The 25226-nt window shown below is 43.0% G+C and overlaps 1 protein-coding gene across 4 annotated transcripts in view; it reads left to right on the top strand.

Annotated features, from left to right (window-relative positions):
* Positions 1-25226, top strand: part of GALNTL6 (polypeptide N-acetylgalactosaminyltransferase like 6) — a 1158938-nt gene that overhangs the window by 1069325 nt on the left and 64387 nt on the right. For 3 of the 4 annotated variants that reach the window (XM_082468902.1, XM_082468903.1, XM_082468904.1), the window contains exons 8-9: positions 4499-4606; positions 24937-25158. In XM_082468902.1, coding sequence (XP_082325028.1) covers positions 4499-4606; positions 24937-25158 — 330 coding nt within the window. The remainder of the gene's footprint in view (positions 1-4498; positions 4607-24936; positions 25159-25226) is intronic. The other variant, XM_082468905.1, reaches the window with a different exon arrangement.

The raw sequence follows: 25226 nt of genomic DNA, 5'->3' as shown, positions 1-25226 counted from the left end.
TCAGAAGAGACTGAAAATAGAACCAAACAAAACAGGGTTCTTAGAGTGGACCAACTGCTGTAATAATCCCCAAATCTCGGTAACTTAGCGTCAGTCATGCAGCTGCTACATTTCAGCCCTGGGAGAGAAGAAGGCTGTGTGCTCCGCTCCACCCCGGTTTCCAGACACTCAGGCCCCATCTGCCTAGTGCCTCCACCACCTTCTAGGGGCTCAGAGGCCTCCTCTGGATCTTCTGCAATTCATCAGGCTCTGAGGGAAAAGAGAATCATGAAGGGGAGAAAGGAAGTCCCCGCTCACTGACTTGAGCCCAGAGGTGATGCACATCACTTCTGTCCACATTCCACCGGCAAGAAATAAGCATACAGCCCCTTCTGAATACCAAGGAGCTGGGGATTATAGCCTGGCAGTGAGCCCAGGAAGAAGTGAGCATGGAAATGGGTACGTCCTGCACTGTATCTCCCACAATAGGATGAGATAAAATCTGTGGGTGACCCGTAAACTTTCATCATGTCTTAGAGTTCACCTCCACCGTGGATTTGGAAGTATGTAGTCCAGTTATTACTGCCTGACGAAGCACCCCAAAATCTACAGCATAAAACAAGCATTGTATCAAATTCATGGATTCTGTGGGTCCCAAATTCAGAAAAGGTGCTAAAGGAGAGAGCTCATTTCTTTTTTTTTTTTTTTTTTTTTTTGTAAACAGCTTTATTGAAGTATAATTTATATACAATAAACTTGTACATATTTAAAGTGTAAAATTTGATACATCCTGTAAATCCATCACCAAAATGAAAATAATGATCTAATTCGTCACTCCCGAAAATATCCTCGTGCTTGTTTGTGATCAATACCTATTATCTCTTCTTGCATCCCTTGCAGGCCCCCCAAAACCACTCTTCTGCTTTGTGTCACTATCCAGTAGTTTGTACTTTCTATAACTTTATAAAATTTGATTCATACAATCATATATATATATATATATATATTTTTTTTTTTTTTTTTTGGTCTGGCTTCTTTCATTTAGTATAATTACTTTGAGATCCACCCATGATGTGGTCATTGATTTGAGACCTACCTTCTTTTCAAATATAGGCAATTAGTGCTATAAATTTTCCTCCAAGTATTGCTTTAACAGCATCTCACAAATATTTTTGTTGTGTTTTCATTTTCATTCAGTTCAAAGTACTTTCTTATTTCCCTTTTGATTTTTTTCTCTGGTCTTTGGGTTATATTGGGGTATATTATTAAATTTCAAAATATTTGTGGATTTTTCGTACTGATTTTCTGTTGACTTATTCTATCAATTATTAAGAGAAGGGTATTAATATCTTTGACCATATTGTGGATTTCTATTTCTTCTTGCAGTTCTATCAGTTGTTGCTTCATGTATTTAGAAATTCTGTTACTAAGTATATAAATGTTTAGGATTTTATGACCTATTGATAAATTGACCCCGAGAGCTCATTTCTGCTGCATGGTATCTGGGGTCACAGCTAGGGGCTGAAATCATTTAGAGGAATCTTCATCTACATGCCCAGCAGTTGATGTTGGGTGTTGGTGAAAACAGCTGAGGCTGCCGACCCGAGCGCCTACACGTGACCTTTCATGTGGCCCAAAACTTTCTACAGTGGGGTCTCCTCAAGGTGTCAGATTTCTTACATGGCAGCTCAAGTTTGCAAAAACGAGTGCCCCAGTGGACAGGCAGAAGCTATGTTGCCTTTCATGACCTCAGTCACTTCTGCTCTCCTCTACAGGTCTAAGAATTCACAAGCACACCCAAATTGAAGGACAGGGGACATAGTCCCACATCTCAGTGGGGGGTACCAAGTTCACACTGTAGAGGGGCATGTGCAATGGGAGATATTGTGGTGTCTAAGTTGGGAAAATGCAACCTCCCATATGTATTATCTTAGAATCCCTGAATTTCAGTGTTTGAAAGGATTGTGTATCTTATAGAACAGGGACCAGCGAACTATGACCCACTGCCTGTCTATGTCAACAAAGTTTTACTGAAATACAGTCATGTCTCTTCTTAGCAAAGTTTCATAGTTGCAAGACCATATAACCCACAAAGCCTAAAGTATTTACTATCTGGACCTTTACGACAAAGTTTGCTGACTCTGTAGATAAACTATTGACTTAGTAGGTGGGCACTGGAGTTAGACCACTAGGACGCATATCTCTGTTCTGGATGTGGCCAATTCTGCAGCTTTGGGCAAGTTAGCCTGTAGGCTGCCATGTTCCCACCTGTATAACTGGGGAAATAGTAAAGTCTGCCATTGAGTTGTGGGCATTAAATGAAAAACAGCACAGTATGCATTCATAAATGCTAACTCTTACTATTAGAATTACCTAAAATATCAGCTAGATCAACTGTCCACCAGTTACATGCTTGTCTACAAAATGTCATCGAATGTGCATTTCAACACACCTAGCAATACAGGAAGCCCATTTCATCTTTAACCAAGCTGCCTATTACAAATTTCCTCCTTCCACTGGGTTGCAATCTGTCTCTTTATAGCTCTATCCTATTAATCCTAGTCCTAGCTCCTTGGGGTTCTACGAACATCACTACCAAATGTTAGGTTCTTCAGATATTCGAAAAGCACTTCTCTGAATTTTATCTTATCAAGACTACGAATCTCCATTCTTCCAATTGTTTTTTTTCTAAGACACAGTTTGTATCCCTTCCCCATGTTGGTAATTCTCTTTACAAGGGAATATAAAGCATTTTCTCAGAAGTTAGCATAAGACTTCAGGTAGATAGATCAAGACCTTTAATCCCTAAACTCTCCATATTTTGCTGGTCATGGGTTTTGTGCTATTCAGTCTTTTTCTACCTTCTCCTGCTCCGGAAGAGTTGATTTTTGCAGGTCTGGGGACAGGTCCTTATATTTACCCTTTTTATGTTTAATCTTATATAGCTCCAGCCTCTCGGGATCTTTCCAGATGTCGGTACTGTACTTTAGAATGTTCTCTGCCCCTCCCAGCTTTACATGATCTATGCATAGTTCTGATGACTTCATCTAAAGCCAAGTTGAAATTGATACCATGAGTAGTCCTGAAGTCTCAGGAGTTAGAGCAACTGAGTATCGTTTTCATAATCCATTTGCCATCCCCTTGGAATTCCATTTATCACTGTTTGTTCACCAGTCTTACCTAGGGTGCCATTCCTCTTAGTGAAAGAAGTTGGAAGCAAATGGAAGTTAAGACGTAAACATTTCTCTTTCTCTCTTCCAATATTTCACTTTAAAAGAAGCTGTGTATCTGCATCAGTCAGGGTTCTCCAGAGAAACAGAACCAACAGGGTACATATATGGAGAGAGATTTATTTAAGGGAATTGGCTCATGGGATTGAGGAGGTTTGGTAAATCCAAAATCTGCAAGGTAGCCCAGCGGGCTGAAGATGCAGGGAAGAGTTGCCTTTCAAGTTCGAAGGCAGGCAGTCTGCTGGCAGAATTCCTTGTTGCTTGAGGCAGGTCAGTCTTTGTTCTCCAAGGGCCTTTAACTGATTGGATAAGTCCACCCACATCATGGAGAGAAACTGCTTTACTCAAAATCCACCAATTTAAATGTTAATCTCATCCAAAAAACACCCTCATGGAAACATCCAGAGTAATGTTTGACCAACTATCTGGACACTCTGGTGCAGCCTTTGACACATAAAACTAACCATTATAGTATCTAACTCTTTTTTTAAATCATTTTCTTGCAATGAAAATAGCTAAAAATCTAGCATATATGAAGCCTTTATGCATTTATGTTTTGTTAATTAGTCCATTTACAGTAAGCAGCCTGTTGTATAAAACCATGATTAATGGTTTGAGTGGGCAGTCATGGTAAAATATAACCCATTAATTTTTGTTACTACATATAAGTACAGCATCTTAACAGATACCCTGAGTTTAACATCTCTTGAGTTCACATCACTAACCAATTATTTTCTGTACCTAAGAAAAGATTGGGAGTGGGGAGAAATTAGAATGCAACTCTGATTCTTAAGGTGAGCTCTACTGAAAGTTTCAGAAGCTAGATAAATAATGGATATACCGATGTGGCTTAATTCATTCACCTATTTTAGAAATTCCATTTTTATACTTTAAATTTTTTAACTGACACAAATTCCAATGTTATTTCTTCTAATCATTTCACAAGATTATCAAAACAAATATCTGTATAAATAAGATGTCTAAGCATTAAATACCAGTTTATTACAATAGTTGTGTTAAAATTCTACTAGAATAAAAAATACGTCAACATGTTATCTATGGAAATTAGATTTACTGAATATTTTGGTTCTATACTCCTATGAATCTAGGTTTTTTTAAATGTGGTTTTTTTTTTTTTCCCTTGGTTAGCCATTGATAATAAACAGAAATTATTGATTTAGAGACTTTAAGAGATTTTAAGATTTTGTATGAATCTTACTAATAATTTGGGATTTTTGGCATGAAAGGTACTGTTCTCTTTCATTATACTTTTCATTTCCCCTCTTTAGGTTTGGATGTGTGGAGGAGAAATGTTTGACGTTCCATGTTCTAGAGTTGGTCATATCTACAGGAAGTACGTCCCTTATAAAGTTCCATCTGGGACCAGTCTGGCAAGAGTGAGTAACCAGGGATCATGATAAGTGGGGTTTGAAATGGTTTTCCGTGTGCAAAATGTGAAGCCTCACGCGTGGTTTAATCTAAGGCACCGTCTGACCAACATACAAATCCACAGCTTGGCCATTCCATTTGGCAGGCTTTTAATGTAGAGGTTCCTGTGTTTCTCAGAGTTTTATTTCCATTCCTTAAGGAAGTATTAGTTATGATGCTAAGTCTTGTTATTAATTGTATCGAAGCATTTGCACATACATTATATTTATATATTATTATATTTGCATATTATATTTAGTCTTCATCTATACTTTCGGAGCTTAATATTCTTATCTTTATTTTGTAGATGAGAAAACTGAGGTTTAGCAAGGTGGCTCTTTCACGTACACGAGTGACAATTAGCGAAGTTGGAGTTTAATCCCAGGTCTTCAGAATGGACCCCTCACAGGGAGTGTAACACGATAAGTCAGATGGAGAACAGGGTAAACGGGATGGAGAGAGGTGTCTCCCAAACTCTGCCTTCCTCTCATTCGTAACCAGGGCCAGATCTGCCTAAAATTTTACCCCATCCTCAAAATTCCAAAACTGGTCAAGTCCAAGATTTTTTTTTTTAGATATTGTTTTGAGTAAAACCTTTATCTTAGACCAGACGCAAGGATGTTTTCTCTTCTGCCTTTTACAATGTTTGAGAGAACACGGCCATGATACCTTCTGGAAACAATCCTGACAATTCCCGTTTTCCGTGTCCCTTTTTTCGTCGCTCGGTCAATTTCAGGCACCATAATCTGTACCTGCTACTGCTAAGACCCCAGGTCTAGAAAAATGGTGTTTCACCACCACCCTCTGCACCATGTTCCCCTAAGAATCTAATCCCAAATGATTCATGTTTGTTCTTTTCCTAATAAGGCTGCAATATATAATCAAGTCTTTTATATAAAGTTCAGTAAGCGCACACAACAAGCTTTTAAAAACATGTAAACTAGTTCATCCGGATTCATGAGAGTATCAATCCCACAAAGGCAGAGTTTTTCTCGGAATTATTTGCTACTATTCTCCCGGCACCTAGAACAAGGGTCTGTGTCACTCATCAAGATGTGTTGAAAGAATTAATGAGTCAGGAAAAACTAAGACAAGAAAATGCCGCAGGTCTAAGGTCTTACTAACATGTAAACATTTTAATGAAGTATAATAAAATTCTCATTTATAGTGAGTTCTTTTTGGGGAAGGAGGATTCTGCCTTATTCCCTTTCTGAGATTATTTGTCAATGATGTCCGTTTTCTTTGTTTTCTTAGGCACACCATAATCTCTCTTACAGCATTTTGAGTTACTAGTAATGAAGATACATTACATGCACCTTGAAGGGAGGTAGTCACATCATTCCTCGCTCCTCAAAAGAGTAATCAGACGTTAATAACATACTCCATTAAGTTGTTAGAAAAACATATTATTTGAAGAAAAGAAACCAATCACAAAATCACAAAGTGATTAAAGAGCTGCCTTGGGGGTAAGGAAATATGATTTAATTGAGGCATAAGACTTAATACATCTGAATCTGAAAACTCATGAACTCCCAAAAAGGGAAATGACTGAACAGTTTTGAGCACATACCATAAATCAGCTGTGTGGATATCGTAAGTAGCAGCAGTTTAAAATATCCGAAAGATAATGATGTTCCGTCGTTTGTCCATTTCACTCACTCATGCGCTCCACGCTTGTGTCCCAAACTGCATCTTTTATTTGCAAGATGGGTGGTGTGTGTGCTTGGTTTGCAGCCAAAAGTAGAGTCTAGAAGCTGGGGGGTGGGAGGGAGTTGTGCGGCTCTTCAAAAAATAACTCTGTTCATATACTTCGAAGAAAGAAATTAAGTCCTTCTTCAAAGACTGTCAAGTATAGGGAAACGGGCTGGCACATAAAATTTCCAGCAAAGAGTGAGGATTTATTCAAATGAAAAATAGTCCATAATTCTGAATTTTAATATTTTCCACTTAAATTTTACTTGAGGGCTCCTTTTTATTTTTTTTGTAAACTGCTAGAGCAATCAGAAAGTCATAAATATTGAGGCTCAGCTGTCACTCTAAGAAACATTTTATGATTTTTTTAAATAAAAAAGCGTATTAAAATGAAAAACAATTCTGATATTTTGTGGGAGAATCTCAACTACCTGCTACACCCTGCATTATCACTGAATCATCAAAAATGAGGAGACTTTACAGATGCTCAAATGCAGGGCCAGGTCCACACAATAGGGAGTTCATCCTTCCAGCCTTGCAGGAAACGGAGAGGAAGATGGAGAAAACTCCACAGGCTTATTTTCTTATCACAAAGCTCGTTTAATTCTTCAGAAATGTGCACCCTTCTTTTATGTACCTATGTAAATAGAGGACTCCAGCTGACTTTCACAACACACACATACACACACACATGTGAATAGCCTGCAGTCCTCTAAATAGCAAACCAGCATGTATCATAGAAATAAGTTCAAATAATTGGCTAGTCAGTGCCTTCTATTTACCTAGCATTACAGTCTGGCTGGAAGAGACAAGATATCCACACACGAAACCATTAGAGGACAATCCAAGACAGCAAATATGAATAGTTGTTCAAATGTGTTGTAAAGATGCGTGTCGTAGCGGGAAGAGGAGGGGATGGGGTACATTAGCTGCTGAACTGAAAGAGGACCTTCAAGGATACTTCAGTTAGATGAACATGGTTCACAGAATCGTGGTTCCCAAACTCAGAACCGGTGGACCAGTTCCTGACCCACTTTTCACCTAGCCTCAGTGAACTGAGAAAAATAAGAATCACAAAGCTAAATCTATTCCATTTAATAACATCTTTTTATGCAGCAGTCTTAGGGCTTTTTTTTCCTCTTATGACAGTATAGGAGATGGTAGATTTTTATTAATGCCCTTATTTGGCAAGAATAAAAATTAGCCTCTCTATGTCAATTCCCACAAAATGCAAAGTTCTGGGACATTGTGCCCTACAATTCGGCTTCATCAGGGAATCAGAGTGTCCACGTGTCATGAGTAAAACCAAATGTTTTACCATGTTAGCTCGGGGTCCAATGTCAGTACACCGGGCACAGCTGTGATACCTTCTCACCAGGAGCAAATGGCCAGTCCCTGAGGGAAGGGCTGCCCACCCCTAGTGCTGCAGGGGGACCAGAATGTCCCCAGGGCCGAGGTGACAGACATCCCCTCCTTGGGATGGCACTGACTGTCCTTTACACAGAGGCGTGAACAGCCAAGTGGCTGAGTGGCAGAGGGGGGGACCCTTCACTGCGACAGGTTGTGTCATGAGCCACGCGCTCTGCAGAAGCCATTTCGGGCACCTCAGACTTCCCTGTGAATGCCAGTGTGTTTGGGGCAATCATGCCATTGGACCTGAGACCGGTGACATAACAGAGGCGCAGAGTAGCCACCCCACGGCTAAACACACCAGCTGACGCAGCACGATGTGGTCCCCTCGGAACACGTGGCCGGGGCGTGTCCCCAGGAGGGCCCCTTGCAGAGCAGGGCAGCCCTGCAGACCGTGGGTGGGATCCTGGAGGCTTCCTCGGCTGCACAGGAGACAAAGCAGGACCCGACCCTCACCCTGAGTCTGTAAGGGATGCCCAAACTGGGGGATTGTATCCTTCTGTGTTCTGCCATTGACGTAAGATCGATAACTGTTCTTTTTTAAATTTCATCTTGCATGTCATGGCAACCACTGTCCAAATTTCAGGATAAGAGCTGTAAAGCCAAAGTCAAATCCCCATAATAATGGATTGTTAAAGGGGATGGAGATGAAACGTCCCGCGAGCAGAGCTGGGACTGTGTCTGTCCAATGCTCGCAACAAACTGGCGTGGCTGGGAGTCCTGGGGGAGCCCCAGCAGGAGAAGAGGGCCAGGTAGGAACAAGCGAGCACAGAGAGCGACAAAGGACTGCGTTTGGGCTGCCGCAGTTAAACTGGGACGGTGCAGTGGAGCCAGAATGCGGACCAAGGTGCATACCTTTCCCTTACCCACTGCAGGGAAGCACTCGGGGGTTTTGAACAGGAAGTGCCAGGGTAAAAATAGAGGGGGTAAAATGGAAAGATCAACCAACAGGTAAATATTAAAGGAGAGAAAGACTAAAGAAAGTAACATTTTGAATGCAAGAAGCATCTGTAAAGAAAACTTCCCAGGAGATTTTCATTGATTTGCCACCCTGCGCAAGGATAGAGAGGTCAGATGTGACTGCAAAGTTTTCATCGCCGCATCTGAGACACTAAGGTACAGATACAGGGACGAGAGGAAGGGACGGATGCTGAGGCTGGATTTAGATAAGCTGGGTCATAAGGTCATAAGCCTGCACACAGGCTCAGGGAGAGCCAGACCTGGGAGACGTGCATGGACTTGCCGTCCAGAATTCTGAGAGCCCACAAAAGCCAGATTTTGCCAGATTTTCTTTACTAATCAATTTTCATTTTTGAAAAAAAAAAAAAAATCCCATGCCCGGCACTGTGGAAGTATAAATGCTGAACAAGTTAAGCACAAATCTTAACTTCTCATAACTAACAGCACCAACTGTGACAGTAAATCCACGCACCCCCACAATCTGTATATGACAATCAGAACGTCCTGAGGGTGAGAAGAGTTAAGTAAAAACCAACAGACTCACTACGGAATGAGATCTGTATCTTACCTAGTTTACTTATAAATTTCTGTACAGAGATTATAACGGTATGGTTGGCATTATGATTTAACAGAAGAGAAAGCAGGTCTCCTGAATAACATATAGCATAATTTCACATATATAGTGATATATGTTCTATATTAACAAATGATATTTAAGGATCCTATAGACTACACTGTGATCCACATGCACATTACAGATATTTTGACTTTATATATTTACTTAGGGTTTCTTAGCAGAATACGGTGACCTTTGAAGATTTCCTATGGTTATTGTGCTTCGTGGGCACAAAGGTGCAATCTGAGGTCTGAGGGACAAGAGTTGCTTTGCCTCTGTCAGCTGTGAAATGACTTCCTAATGTATGTCCCAAGATGCCTTTCTCCCAGTGTCACACCCCTGGGGACATCCAGCCCTGCTGACCCCATAGATCATCTCAGACCCTTGGAGTTGGTGGGGGTAGAAGAAGGAATGGAGGAGGAGAAGGAGAAGGGGAGGGAGGAGGAGGGGGGGGAGGGGGAGGGGAGAGGAGGGGGAGGAGGAGGGGGAGGGGGGAGGGGAGGGGGAACAAGGAGGGGGGAGGAGGGGGAGGAGGGGGGAAGAGGGGGAGGAGGAGGGGGAAGAGGAGGGGGAGGAGGAGGGGGGAGGAGGAGAGGGGGAGGGGGAGGGGGAGGAGGGGAGGGGGAGGAGGGGAGGGGGAGGGGGGAGGGGAGGGGGAGGAGGAGAGGGGGAGGGGGAGGGGAGGGGGAGGGGAGGGGGAGGGGAGGGGAGGAGAGGGGGAGGGGAGGGGGAGGGGGAGGAGGAGGGGGAGGAGGAGGGGAGGAGGGGAGGAGGGGGAGGGGAGGAGGAGGGGGAGGAGGAGGGGGGAGGAGGAGGGGGAGGAGGAGGGGAGGGGGGAGGAGGGGAGGGGGAGGGGGGAGGGGGAGGGGAGGGGAGGGGAGGGGGAGGGGAGGAGAAGAGGAGGGGGAGGGGAGGAGGGGGAGGGGAGGAGGAGGGGAGAGGGGGGAGGGGGAGGGGAGGGGAGGGGAGGGGGAGGGGAGGAGAAGAGGAGGGGGAGGGGGAGGAGGGGGAGGGGAGGAGGAGGGGAGAGGGGGGAGGGGGAGGGGAGGAGGGGGAGGAGGGGGAGGAGGAGGGGGGAGGAGGAGGGGGGAGGAGGAGGGGGAGGAGGGGGAGGAGGAGGGGAGGAGGAGGGGAGGAGGGGGAGGAGGAGGGGGAGGAGGAGGGGAGGGGGAGGGGAGGGGACGGGAGGAGGGGGAGGAGGGGGGAGGGGGAGGAGGGGGAGGGGAGGAGGAGGGGAGGAGGGGGGAGGGGGAGGAGGGGGGAGGAGGAGGGGGAGGAGGGCTTCCCGGTCGAAGCCAGACCACCCCAAGTCGATCAGCGAGTGATCCTCACTGTGCAACATGGTGTCGGCTACCCTGCTTGGAGTAGATGCAACAGAAAATAATATCTGACGTATGCAGATATGTCCCTTGTTTACCTCAGAAAAATATATCAGTTGAGGGAAAGCATGAACAAAACCAAAAGGACTAGTTTGATGTCAGAAAATGAAATCGCCAAGAAGGTAATCAAGTGTGGTGATGAATGGGAAATCGACTCTCCCACAAAGTGACCTTTCCCCCCTCGTGACTGTAAATCAGTTGATTCTCACGAAGCTGCCCAGCAAATAGAGCTGCAGCACCACTACCTTGGCCGCCAACAGCAGCCAGCACTTCGTCCAACTTCTCTGAAAGCTGCAGGATTCAGAGGCTTTGTTTGAAACTGTCCTTGGGTTTGGGGACACGGTGGCCTATCATGGGCTTTCCCCCAAAGAGCAGAAAATAATGAATTCTTCCCAAAAGACAGCTTTCATAAATGGCTAGGACTTCTGTGCAGATGCAATTCCTCTCAAAACAATAACTATTTCAAATTCTTCCTCACAGTGTAACCAAAAGGGCAATAAATCTGTCCAGTACTCGTGGCAAGAACTAAAGATGATTCACCTACTGCTATCATGTGTTTCTCTCCCCTCCCGGCCATATTTTAAAATATAATATCTCCTATTTAGATGGAACTTTTCAAATTTATTTTTTATTGAGGTAAAACTGCTTTATAGCGTTATATAAGTTTCGTGTGAACAGCATTATATTTCTACTTTGGTATTCACTACAGTGCTCACCACCAAAAATTTAGTTTCCATCAATCACCATGCAGTTGGTCCCTTTTACTCATTTTGCCCCCATTTCCCCTCTGTAACCACCACTCTGTTCTCTGAGTCTACGTGTTTGTTTTTCTTTGGTTTGGCTTGTTCATTTATTTTGTTTTTTGTATGTCTGTTTGTTTTGTCCATTCCACATATGACTAAAATCACACAGTGTTTGTCTATCTTTGTCTGTCTTGTTTCACTTAGCATAATAACTTTAAGGTCCATCCATGTGGCAAAGGGCAAAATTTCATCTTTTTATGGCTAAGTAATATTCCATTGTGTATATATACCATATCTTTTTTATCCATTCATCTGTTGATAGGCACTTACCATGTTCTGTATCTTGGCTATTGTAAATAATGCTGCAATGAACATAAGGGTGCATATATTTTTTCGAATTAGTGTTTTCATATTCTTCGGAAAAATACCCAGAAGAGGGATAAGCTGGATCCTACTGTAGTTTTATTTTTAATTTTTTGAGGACTCTCCATATTGAACTTTTTATTTAAAAATTCAAGCATCAAAAAAAAAAAAATCAAGCATCTTCCATAAATAATATTTCATCATTTTTCCTGATAGCCTCCCTAAAAATCAATCATAACTTTATTATGTGACAATAATGGTTCAATAATCATTGAGATTTGATGAGTCCATTGCGGGTTAGGAAGATAAATGTCATCTCTAGCCACAAAGAAGGCTCAGGCTGCAGAAATTCTTCAATAAATATTTATCAAGTGCCCACCATGTGCCAGGTGGAAATGCATAGAGCTTGCCCCATATCCTAAACCAAGAGCATTGGACCTTTTAATTAAATCAAGCCTCCCCTTTGTAACAGAATGTCACCTCACCCAAGGACATTCCCCACTAGAGATAAGTTTCTGCCTGTACAGCACTCATACTAACCTTCAGTGATGTCCCTGTTTCTACCGCTTGTTTTGCATGTGAGGAAAATAAGGAAAAGTAAAACTATTCCACCTGCCAAGGACCTAGGGAGAGGAGATGGGAAAACGTGAAACACACATGTGTTCCCCACGGCTTGACCCTCACTTGCTCCCTTAATTCCTACCCCAATGGTCTGAGAATTTTAAGTATCCATGTTTTTTTAGCTGTTCATTTAACAAAAAACAACAGAATCACACTTTGTCTGTAAAATGCTTAAACAATATGGAGGTAAAGCATAGAATTTTCATACCAAACATAGACACCGAAAAAGAAAGTGAAGTAGCAAATCACTGACGGGTACAGTCTCTTACCATCTGAAAGTTTCGTGAACAAAATACGCGAGGTAAAGACAACATTACTTTAAAATTCAGCAATTTCCCACCAAGCTTCTCAAAACTAACTTTTAGTTTGGTCTTCTTCTTATTTCCTCTACGTACTTTTCGCCAAAACTCCCACAAGTCTGCCATAATCTCCATAACCAAAAATGCAACTCTTGCAAGAGGGAGCAGCCCTGGCTGCTTTATGACTCTGCCTTCTGGGACCTCAACTGGACGATGAAATCACAGGAGCGCCTGGCTGAGAGGGACCCATTCAGGGGAATTAGCTTCTTACCCTGAGACGTGTAAATGCAGAGTGACGCCGCTGGAGGCCTCTGCTGTGTCATTTCCATTCTAATCACCCTTGTTTCCAATTGTTTATTAGTTCATGGCAACAATTCCATCTCCAACTACAATTCCAGCCCAAGCACATTTCCTTTTTAACGTCATTTGAGGTGGAGAAAACAGTTCCACTTGCTACTCTATAAACTGAGAAATGGTCAGAAACCAATGCGCGGCTTTGTGGTGTCCGGATGCTCTTGGTGTTCTAATTTTGAAAATGGTTTATAAAAATAAAATTTCACAGATTGCCTAAACTTTGAACAGATGTAGTTTTCAACTTAAGAACCCTGCGTGAGCTGTTAAAAACATAAAGATTTTTTTTTTTTTGCCTTTTTTGAAAGTATGGAAACTAAAACAGGGTCTTCTAATAACAGATAGAACAATGCTTCAGCACCATTTAGTTCCATCACAATTTGTTGGACTGCTTGCTGTGGGTGTTCTTGTGGAGGAACAAAACACTAGATATTCTCCTTGGCTGATGGTTAGAAGATGCTGGTTGTGACATATGTACATGATATGCGATATATATATAGCAAATATATCAATAATCATCATCCACAAATGAGATCACACTGTCCTCTGCACTCAGGTTGTGACAGCAGGAGACACCATGGGCTTGACTGCCAGGTGAACGCCCTTCCGATCATCCCCAGGTGTCTCTAGACGCCCCCAAAGTCTTCCTCTGCATGCTCACATACCTGTTTGTCAGAGGAAGTCCCCACTCTGCATCGCGCAAGATCTGCCCTCTGCCTTGCACTCCCGCTTGCCTCTGCCCACCCCCCACCCCCCACTGTAAAGTCATTGGAGAAGCCACACCACCACCATCATTCCCAGTAACAGCATCAACTTCTAGCTTGTGGTGTTGCCTCTGGAGGAACCAGCGCTTCGGTCCTCAACGTGCCAGAACTTGTTTGGGTCCTGGATAGACTCAGACAGGCTGGCCATCATCTAGCTGTGGGCCATGCATCCTCACTGGAACACAGAGACCTCTGTTTCTATCGGGATCCCTTCAACTATTCCCACAACAACTGATTATCTCCACTTTCTCATAATTTTTTTTTAGGTCATGAAAAATAATTCCATCATGTTCTGACCCTCAATCTCAGCCAAATATGGTCTTAAGGGATGAGAAAAATAAGACAAAACAAAACAGAAAGCATGTGGTTTTTTTGCTCTATCATCCTGTTTTTGCTTCTGAGGCTAGGTCATAAAAGGCATTGCAGCTTCCACCTTGATCTCTTGGATGGCTGGTTTTGGGGGAAGCCTGCCACCATGTCATGACATGGAAACTCACGCAGCCCTATAAAGAGGCCCATATGGAGGAAACTGAGTCCTCCTACCAATAGCAAGCACCGGTTTGCCAGACACGTGAGGGAGCCACTTTGGAAGATCTTCCAGCCCCCTTTGAGGCTTAAGATGACTGGTTCGTCAGCCAAAATCCAACTGAAACTCATGAGAAATACAAGCCACATTGCCTAGCCAAACCACTCCCAAGTTCCTGACCCACAGAAACTATGAAAGATAAAAAGAGAGCACCTCTGTTTACAACATGGTTTACTGAATATTTTAAGCCCACTGTTGAGACCCGCTGCTCAAGAAAAAGATGCTTTTTAAAATATTATTGCTCATTGACAATGCACCTGGTCATCCAAGAGCTCTGATGGAGACGAACAATGAGATTAATGTTGTTTTCATGCCTGCTAACACAACGTTCATTCTGTGGCCCATGGATCAAGGAGTAATTTCTACTTTCAAGTCTTATTATTTAAGAAAAACATTTCCTAAGGCTATAGCTGCCATAGATAGTGATTCCTCTGATAGATCTGGGCAAAGTAAATGGAAAACTTTCTGGAAAGAATTCACCATTCTAGTTGCCATTAAGAACATTCATGATTCATGGGAAGAGGTCAAAATATCAGCGTTAAAAAGGAGTTTGAAAGAAGTTGATTCCAACCTTCAGGGATGACTTTGAGGGGTTCAAGACTTCAGTGGAGGAAGTAGGGGGAGATGTGGTAGAAATAGAAAGACAACTAGAATTAGAAGTGGAGCCTGAAGATGTGATTGAATTGCTGCACTTTCATGATAAAACTTGAACGGATGAGGAATTGCTTCTTGGGGATGAGCAAAGAAAGTAGTTTCTTAAGATGGAATCTATTCCTGGTGAAGAGGCTGTGAAGATTGTTGAAATGACAACAAAGGATTTATAAAATGACATAAACTCAGCTGATAAAGCAGCGGCAGGGTTTGAGAAGACTGACTCCAGTTTTGAAGGAAGTTCTACTGTGGGTAAAATGCTATCCAACAGCATGTCATGCTACAGAGAAATCATCTGTGAAAGGAAGAGTCAATCGATGTGGCAGACTCCACTGTTGTTTATTTTAAGGAACTGTCACAGCTATCCCAGCCTTCAGCAACCACTGCCCTGACCAGTCGCAGCCATCAACATCGAGGCAAGACCCTCCACCAGCCAAAAGGTTATGACTTGCTGAAGGCTCAGATGATGATTAGCATTTTTTAGCAAAAATGTATTTTTAATTAAGGTATGTACATTGTTTTTTATACATAATGCTATTGCACACTTAATAGACTACAGTATAGTGTAAAAAATAACTTTATAGTATAGTATAAAGTATAGCATAGTATAGTATATACTATAGTGTAAATAATAACTTTACACTATAGTATAGTGTAAACATAACTTTTATATGAACTGAGAAATCAAAAAATTCATGTGACTCATTTTATTTTGATAGTTGCTTCTTTGTGGTGGTCTGGACCAAACCTGCAATATTTCAGAGTTATGTTTGTTAAATTCTTCCAATCCAAGAGAATGGAATATCTGTCCATTTATTTGTGTCTTCTTGTTTCTTTCATTAATATCTTACAGTTTTCAACATGCAGGTCTTGGTTAAATTTATTCCTAGGTATTTTATTCTTTTGATGCAATTGTAAATGAGATTCTTTTTAAATTTCTCTTTCTGATAGGTCATTATTAGTGTATAGAAATGCAACAGACTTTTGTGTATTGATTTTGTATCCTGCAACTTTACTGAATTTATGTATTAGTTCGAACAGTTTTTTAATTGAGTCTTCAGGATTTTATATATGTAGTATCATGTCATCTGCAAATAGTGACAGTTTTACTTCTTCCTTTCCAATCTGGATTTCTTTTCCTTATCTAATTGCTGTGGCTAGCACTTCCAATACTATGTCGAATAAAAGTGATGAGAGTGGGAATCCTTGTCTTGCTCCTGATCTTAAAAGAAATCCTTTCAGCTTTTCACTGTTGAGTATGATATTGGCTGTGGGCTTGTCATATATAGCCTTTATTATGTTGAGGAACATTCCCTTTATACCCACTTTGCTGAGAGGTTTTATTATAAATGTATGTTAAATTTATCAAATTCTTTTTCTGCATCTATTGAGATGATCATATGATTTTTTTATCCTTTATTTTGTTATGTAGTGTATCACACTGACGATTTGCAAATGTTGAACGATCCCTGCATTCCTGGAACAAATCCCATTTGATCATGGTATATGATCCTTTGAATGTATTACTGATTTTGGTTTGCTAATATTTTGTTGAGGAATTTTGCATCTATGTTCATCAGGGATGTCAGTCTGTAATTCTTCTTTTCCTGTGGCATCCTTGTCTGGTTTTGGTATCGGGGTAATGCTGGCCTCGTAAAATGAGTTTGGAAGAGTTCCTTTCTATTTTTTGGGCGAGTTTGAGAAAAATTGGTACCAATTCTTTTTTGAATAATTGGTGGAATTCACCAGTGAAGCCACTGGTCCTGGACTTTTGCTTGTTGGAATGTTTTTGATTACCCGTTCCATCTCCTTACTAGTAATCAGTCTGTTCAGATTTTCTATTTCATCATGGTTCAGTGTTGGTAGATTATACATTTCTAGAAATTTATCAGTTTATTCTAGGTTGTCCAATTTGCTGGCATATAATTTTTCACAGTAGTCTCTTATGATCTTTTGTATTTCTGTGTTGCCCATCAACACGTAAATGGATAAACAAATTGTGGTCTATCCATATGTAGTCTATAAAATATAATAAAAAGTAGTACACGCAACTACGTGGGTGAACCTCAAAATAATCACACCTGGTGAAAGAAGCCAGACAAAAAGCACGTATTTTATGATTATATTTAAAATTCTAGAAAATGCAAACTAAATTATAGTGATGAAAAGTAGATCAGTGTATAACACCAAGAGTGACCCTTAATGTAAACTGTGGATTTTGTGTGATTATAGTGTGTTCCTGTAATACATGCGCCACTCTGTGGGGATATGGATAGTGGGAGAGGCTATGCATCTCTGGGGGCAGGGCACATGTGGGAAATCTCTGCCCCTGCCCCTCAACTTTCCTGTGAACCAAAAACTGCTCTGAAGACATAAAGTCTTAATTAAAAATAATTTTAATAGATCAGTGATTGCCTGGGGATGGTAGAAGTGCCCAAGAAAGGAGATGGGAAGAGAGATTTCAAAGAGGCATATGGAAACGATTGGAGGTGATGGATATGTTCATTATCTTGATTGCAATGATGGTTTCAGTAATACATACACATGTCAAAGTATACCAAATTGTACACTTTAAACACGAGTAGTTTATTGCCTATCAATTATTCCTCAATAAAACCATTTTTAAATTAGGTTTACGTGCATTTTTAATAAGATATGTAGTTAAATAATTTGGGGAGTTATTCTTTGTTTGTTCTATATCTAAAGCCTACATCAAATGCTATCAGAAACACTACCATAAATATCCAAAATATTCGGCCAAAAAATATTATAGAGATATAATTAAATTATATCAAAACAGCCAAGAGCATGTAACCACTTGCAGACAGCCTGCACAGCCCTGGGGAAGAAGAGAGAGGAAATTGCCTGTCAGAGAAGCCTCTTTTTAGGACTAGATTAGCCATCCTCTCCTCATGCTGAAGACATCCCACTGACTTCAAAGAGTCTCTAGATCAGAGAAAAATAGCGCTGGGGTAAATAATTGAGTTGAGGCTCTCTGAAAAAGATCCTCTTCTGAGCTGTAGCCATGATGACATTTATCACATCATCAGTGATAAGAGGGCTTTGGGGCGGGACTCAGGAGCTACTGAAGTGCTCTTAAGCTACAAAGAGGAGAAAAGAAATGCATTTCAATCAAAGCAGAAGTTTCAGAGTCATGGGAGAGTGGTGCGATTCCTTGCTGGAGAAGTGACTCCGACAAATACGCGCCTTGCTGGTGAGACTGGCTTTGCTGGTTATCAGCAGTTTCTGGAAAAACCACCGGAAAAAAATGATAGCTGAAGAAAGAGAAATCTATTACTGAAGCCACCATAATACAATAGCTTAACATTGACTCAAGCACAACGTGTGCATTGGGGTCACACCAGTGGGCACGTAGGATTGCACCCGCCACAAAGAAGCAGAAACACACGACTGAGGTGAGGTGGCCCAGGTAGTTCACATGCACGAGAATGACCCACTCAGCTCTCAGATCATAGAAATATCCACTTTCTTCATGCTTTATGATGAAGACGATCAGTCAAAGTTGAAATCTGTTCTTATGACTGAGGTAGCAAAGTGATTAAGTGTTCCTGGTAAAGTATCAATTCAAAGACCTGATGAGTATTAGAATTAAGGAAAGATGTAGCACTGGAGAATGCACTGAAAACGACTTGAATTCTAAAGATCTCTACTACAGGGCTGAATGTGTTAAGTGAGTTAATAATTATTTGGGCAACACAGAGAAGGGAGACGTTAATACCACTTTGGGTTGAATAGGGGGGCTTGTTGTTACACAAGGAACCACAGGGGGTGACATAAAAACAGAGGAGGCTCTCAACGTCACATGCACAGAGGTGCTCAGCATAACAATCTTTACTTCATTTGTCATTCAAGAAGTACAAAGGTCTGCAGCTTTTGAAAACACAGAAATAGAGAAATCCTTCATTTGCTTCCTACACCAGAAAATAAATGTATTCCTCAGCCACAGGAGCTACCTTCCTCTGTTACAGGAGTCCCATGCTGGGTCCAACCCTAGCGGGTGAAAACCTCTTGGACCCACCTTGAATGGGACTGACGCCTCTCCCCCAACTCCCCTTTGTCCACACTACACTAGGAGCCGGGATGGAGCTCAGCCCAGAGGTGCAGAGACAGAGGTCTTCACCTACTTATTTTCAGACTGAGTTTAACCAACAGTGAGCCATAAATCGTCAGTTCCAGCCACGTGGCACCCTCACCTCTAGCTACCCGTTAGCACTAATGTTGTCATGAGCCCGTGGCTGCCCCCCCCCGCTTGCTTCACAGATGGAGGGCCAGCAGGACACCCCACCCCCGTTAGAGACAGAAAAGCAGTGGGACCGGGAAGCATATTTAGGTCAACTGTGCGTCATAGCAGGCTTCTCTGCAGAGAGCCTGAAGCTTCTCTGGAATGACTTCCACCGAAGCAAAGCATTCACTCTGTACTGGCAACGGCATCAAAGCATGCCAGCCTCTGCATGTACGGCCACTTAATCAATTCAAAAACATCCATGCAGCATATGTTGTATGCCTATTATGGACGTCGGGAGTAGGGTTGCCAGATTCAGCAAATAAAAATACAGGGCGCCCAGTTAAATTTGAATTCCAGATAAATTCTTTAGTATAAGTAGGTTCCCTGCGTAAAAAGATAAAATGAGACAAAATTTTTAAGAGTTTATCTAAGCAAAAATCAATTCAAATTAGTCAGCGCCAGACAGGAAGTGGTGAGAAATGCTCCACCCACAGGAGCTGGGGAAAGACTTACACGGATCAGAGAAAGAGCAGAAGCAAAGAAAGGAAATCATTGATGGGCTTTAGCTGAAAGCTGGTTGGTTGGTTGTGATGGGCTGGCCTTAGGTGTTTCTTTTTGTTTTTAATTAATCTATTTTTGGCTGCCTTGGGTCTTTGTTGCTGCATGTGGTCTTCCTCTAGTTGCGGTGAGCAGGGGCTACTCTTTGTTGCGGTGCACGGGCTTCTCATTGCGGTGGCTTCTCTTGTTGCGGAGCACGGGCTCTAGGCACGCGGGATTCAGTAGTTGTGGCACGCGGGCTCAGTAGCTGTGTCTCGCGGGCTCTAGAGTGCAGGCTCAGTAATCGTGGCTCACGGGCCTAGTTGCTCCGCGGCATGTGGGATCTTCCCGGACCAGGGCTCGAACCTGTGTCCCCTGCACTGGCAGGCAGATTCTTAACCACTGTGCAACCTGGGAAGCCCCTGGTCTTAGGTTTTGATCTTGTAACCCGGAGGCGTTTACAAGCTAAGGTTTTGATCTTGTAACCCGGAGGCGTTTACAAGCTACATTTCGGTTTGCTTACACAGGCCACCAAGGCATTTGAGCCACCTCAGTCCAGTGGCCTCCTTGTCTCATTAACAAGGAGTGGCAATGACCAGGGCAGATCTCCCAAGCAGAGTTCCGTGCAGGAGAATAAAACTGGAGAGGACAGTTAGGGACCTACTGTGGAATGTCTTCAACAGCAGGCAACCAACCAGTATGTGACCAAAAGTTGGGTGGCCGTAATTCAAGAACCAGCTGTTTAATTTCTTTTAGGGGAATGACCTTTGTTTAGCAAAACACCTGGAAAGGACTTGTTGGTTATGGAAAGGTAAGCCTCAGTGTCTGGCCAGGAGAAGCAGAGACAGATAGTGAGAAAGCTGACTTACTCGGCATGAAAAGGAAGAAGGAATGACATATTCTGGTACAGCCCTGCAGAAGAGGCGTAAGAGGGAAATTCTGAGGGCAGCACATGTCAGGAGGCCAAAGGACAGGGAGGAAATTTTGTCCAGGCAGAAATTCTCTACAGGAGCTAAAGAATATGAAGGAAGTCAGAGCTTCCATCTTCCTGCTGTCAACTTCGTCTCTGCCACTGCCCTCACATCTTCCAAGTCTAGGCCTCGCTGATCTACCTGAGACGTGTTTGAGAGGTGAGGAACAGTGGGTGTGTGACCCACTCAGCTCGGCATGACCGAGGTAGCGAGCAAGGCCGGGCAGGCTGCCAGCAGGAAAGAAGGAAGGATCCCCGAACAGGACATCGAAGTGAAGGATGAACGTGTGAACCCACATCCCTGGGAAGCCACACAAATCTTAAGGAAGACAGGAATGTGTCATTTGGGGTTAATGCAGTTTCATTTAAGTCTCAAAAACCAGGAATCCCAGCTAACACCTAGCTCCACATATATAAGGCAACTTTTATACCCAACTCCTGATAGTTGGGGAAAGAATGATTGCATGTATAGATCTCCCAGTGTCCGTACTTCCTTCTTTCTTTCCTCTTCATAACTAATTATTAACATCTTAGCACCATCACCAACGTTTATTCGATCTCAGGAGAGATGGGCCAACTCAGATTGATTTCCTTTTCTCTTTGTTACCATCTCGGGCAAGATGTGTTATTGGGAGGTCAGTTTCACGATTCTGTCCCTGTGCACCCAGCGATGAATGTTTAAGTGAGGAATACTGCTTTGCTCCTACCCTGTCACCTCCATGTATTTGAGTGTATAGGTACATGTGTTCCTGTATGTGATTGTTCTATTTCCTGCAGTGGGTGGAGTTATTCTACAATCTATGAAAGACCAATGAAATGCTTCTTGCAACTGCTTATAACATTTCTCAGCTGAGGTTCCAATGGTTTCCCCAAAACTAAGTACTGATACATAATGACAGTGGCAGATTCACATAGTGTATTGTTATTTCTGGAACAATGCCTTCAGAATGATATTATTTGGCCAGTCGCCTGGACTGCTCTAGACTGTCCCTTGACTATAATAATTGACACTTCAGAAAGTTTCCTCCTGGAGGGAAACTCCATTCAGAGAACAGAGCATCTGCAGTGGAGGATGTCTGATGAGTCATCAGAACATTAAAACGGTCAGGATTCACATGTATGTCAAAATGTTCATGTAACACTCCTTGCTGGAGAGACACTGGCAATTAGTTTTTGCAATTATTGTGCTGGTTCTCTTTCCCCATCTCCTGAAAGCTACCGCAAAAGGGCTCGATGATTTGACATTCATTATCCCTGGAGTATGTCTATGATCTTCCTGCTTTCCTTGGAGTGTTTGGGAAATCAGCAAACCTAACCTTCAGTCAAGTATTTCGATTTGAACAGGACGTGATAAGGCAAAAGCTACCTGCTTGGTTCCCAGGTTAACTACCCTGCAGCTTCCCTGATGTTGCTGACAATCTTCCAACTTGCCATCTCCTGCCTCTTTCACTTATTCACGTCATCTATTCTGGCAAACATTCATCCTGACCCTTCCAGTCATTTCCAATTGAACGCATCTGAACTGGTCAGTTCCTCTTTGAGTTTTCACAATAATTCCTATTTCTATTTCAAAAACCCAAAGCAACAAATATCTACCCTTTAGCAACAGTGCTTTTTAAAATATTGTTTTTATTTCTGTGCTTTTATCAATAGATACATGCACACGCTAGGAATTTCTTCATATTCATTTTATAAATGGTCTTTTCTTAACTCCACAATCAGCATGCCCAGATGAGCACACACATGTGCTAGGGCCTTTTAATTTAAAACAAAACCCAAAACACTATCTACCCCTAACTTCACAGCATTTATAGTCTAAAAGTGCTTATTTACCCAAGTCAAATAGATTTCTTAGTGACAAATCTTTCTTGCAAGCTATCAAAAATTTTAAGGCATGTCTCCACTTAATAAATCACTTTCTCATTATTCCTGGGTAATTTACCTCTGCCCTTTGCCTCTGCTTTTTGCTATTTTCTTACCTTTATTCATTTTTGTTTATGAGAGAAGCACAACGTAGGTGAAAATTAAATATTTTCACTTTACATAATAATTGGAATATAGGAGAAAGGTTGAAACTACAGCCAAAAATCTAATTTGGATACAAATAAAGTTTTACTATTATCAACCAATTTTTTTCCCATTCTGTCTTTGGGCCTTGTTGCTAACCATAAAAATTGTCCAAGGACAAATGATAACAGAGCGCGTTTCATCCCGAACATTTGTCAGAATGAAAGGTAAACGGCAAAGTGACTTGGACGTTACGTGTGCATGTGGTACCTGGTGCCAGGACAGAGCGGGAACCTCCAAATATCACGTTTCCTTTCCTTCCTCCAAACAAATGGGGCAGCTCAGAGTCTGTGGCGAGGGCTAGACTATAACAAAACAACATCGACTCTGATCATCTGTCAAAGCAAACTGGAGTCAGAGGAAAGAAGGTGTTCTGGGCCAGGCAATGCCAGTGGGATGGCAGACAGCACAGTGATAGCAAATGATAATAACCCCTCAGAGAACAATCCTTACACTCTCCACGTCAGGAATCTTAGAAAGGAAGGAACACAGAGGCAACCAAGAAATCAGAGTAGTCTCCATGGCACTGTGTCTTCTCTGCATCTTGCTGATTAACTGAGCCCTACATGTGCTAACCAAGGAGTCCACGGGGGATGAGGTGGGAGAGGCCCCCCGGGGACGCTGGAGGTACGGGTGATGGGGAAAAAAGAAAAGGGTACAATTCCACTAGGAATAGGGTATCTGGAGACTCTGTCTTCAAATCCAGCGGACCTCTAGGCACAGTTTCAGGCCCTATTTAGGATTCCGTAGCAATTTTTAAGACAAAGCAATTTTCCTAAACATCCCTAGTTTTTACTTTAGTCACTCGTATCTGGGTGTATCTGGGTCTTATTCGAGTTCCCAGCCGTTCTGCTCATTTTACCTTCTAAGTGCAAATGAGAGGCTGGAAAGGGGCAATCTTCACACCATCTGGGGGCTTAAGATAAGGAATTTGAACACAAGACAACAAGAACTAGAGCTTGTGGGACACCCGCCTATGAAGCTGGGGCATCAGAACTGATGCTCCAGACGTGGCAGTGTTTTCTCTACCGCTCAGCACCGAGGGGTGAAGGAGTGTCAGAGAACACCCTGCCGCGGCCCTTCTCCAAGACCACAGAACAGGTCATTTCGCCCACGGCCAAGCCCCACACCCAGGCGTCTGTCTTCCAATGCTGCGCCATTATTATTCTACTAGGTACAATAGCTCTAATAGCCATAGTGCCTATTGTAAGCCAGGTACTAGTCGAAGCCCCTGACAGGTGTTACTTTACTTAACCTTACAACCACTCCCCTGATGGAGGGACATACTGCTATGTGGACCTTCTTCAGGCGAGGAATCTGAGGCCCAGAGTGTGTAAGTTACTAGCTCAGTCTCAAAACTGGGGAAAGGGCTGAGCTTCCTACCCTGAACACCCACACTCCCTGCCCCTAAGGAGCGTGCGTGTCTCCCTGCCCCCTCCCCCCATGGCTCCAACTGCAGAGAAGACTGGCCCCCTGGTGCTTCCTTAGCCCGACTTCACCGTGCAGTGAATTACTAAATTCTCCTGGGCATCCGGTGGCACACAGCGTCACCAGAACACAAAGTCCTGAATTTAGTAATACTGGGCTCTCTCGCTGTAACTGGGAGAATAACAGCTTGTTTGCCCTCATTCTTTCCAAGCTCCCTCACTGTTCCTCGAAAGGGTTTAAGCAATTTGATGCCTAAGAACGATGTCATCAGCTCCAGGCCCAGCTCCTGTAGTTCTACGTGAAAAACAAAGAATTTGTCACCGTGAAATAACAGGAGGGACGAGAAAGCGGAGAGGATTGCAAGCTGGGTTTTTTTTTTTTTTTTACTGGCTCTGATGAATTCTCTAATTGGCAGTTGGACCCCATGTCAGAAGCAGAAATGTGCGCAAGGCCTCGGGCTAATCATCTCACACCCCTCGCAGTTAGGAAAACTCCTAACTAGAGCTGCCTGAGGTTGTCTGATTTCTTTTCTTTTTTTTTTTGTCCATTTGCAGGGCAACTAAAATCCGCCTTTGCGGGCACAAGCCAATAACTGACCCTCTTTTCTGCTGCACAGAACCTGAAGCGGGTGGCGGAGACCTGGATGGATGAGTTTGCCGAGTACATTTACCAGCGGCGCCCGGAGTACAGGCACCTGTCCACGGGGGACCTCTCCGCCCAGAAGGAGCTGCGCAGACAGCTCAAGTGCAAGGACTTCAAGTGGTTCATGGCGGCGGTGGCCTGGGACGTGCCCAAGTACTACCCTCCAGTGGAGCCCCTACCCGCAGCCTGGGGGGAGGTGAGGCGCCCCCTGGGGGTGGGAGTGGGGCTGCTGAAACCCTCAGCTCCCTTGCCCCGTGGCCAGGG

Source organism: Balaenoptera physalus, assembly GCF_965194825.1.
Source record: "Balaenoptera physalus genome assembly, chromosome: 7".
In the NCBI taxonomy this organism is placed as follows: Eukaryota; Metazoa; Chordata; class Mammalia; order Artiodactyla; family Balaenopteridae; genus Balaenoptera; species Balaenoptera physalus.
The sequence above is the reverse complement of the archived record's forward strand: the minus strand, read 5'-3'. Positions and strand labels throughout refer to the sequence as shown.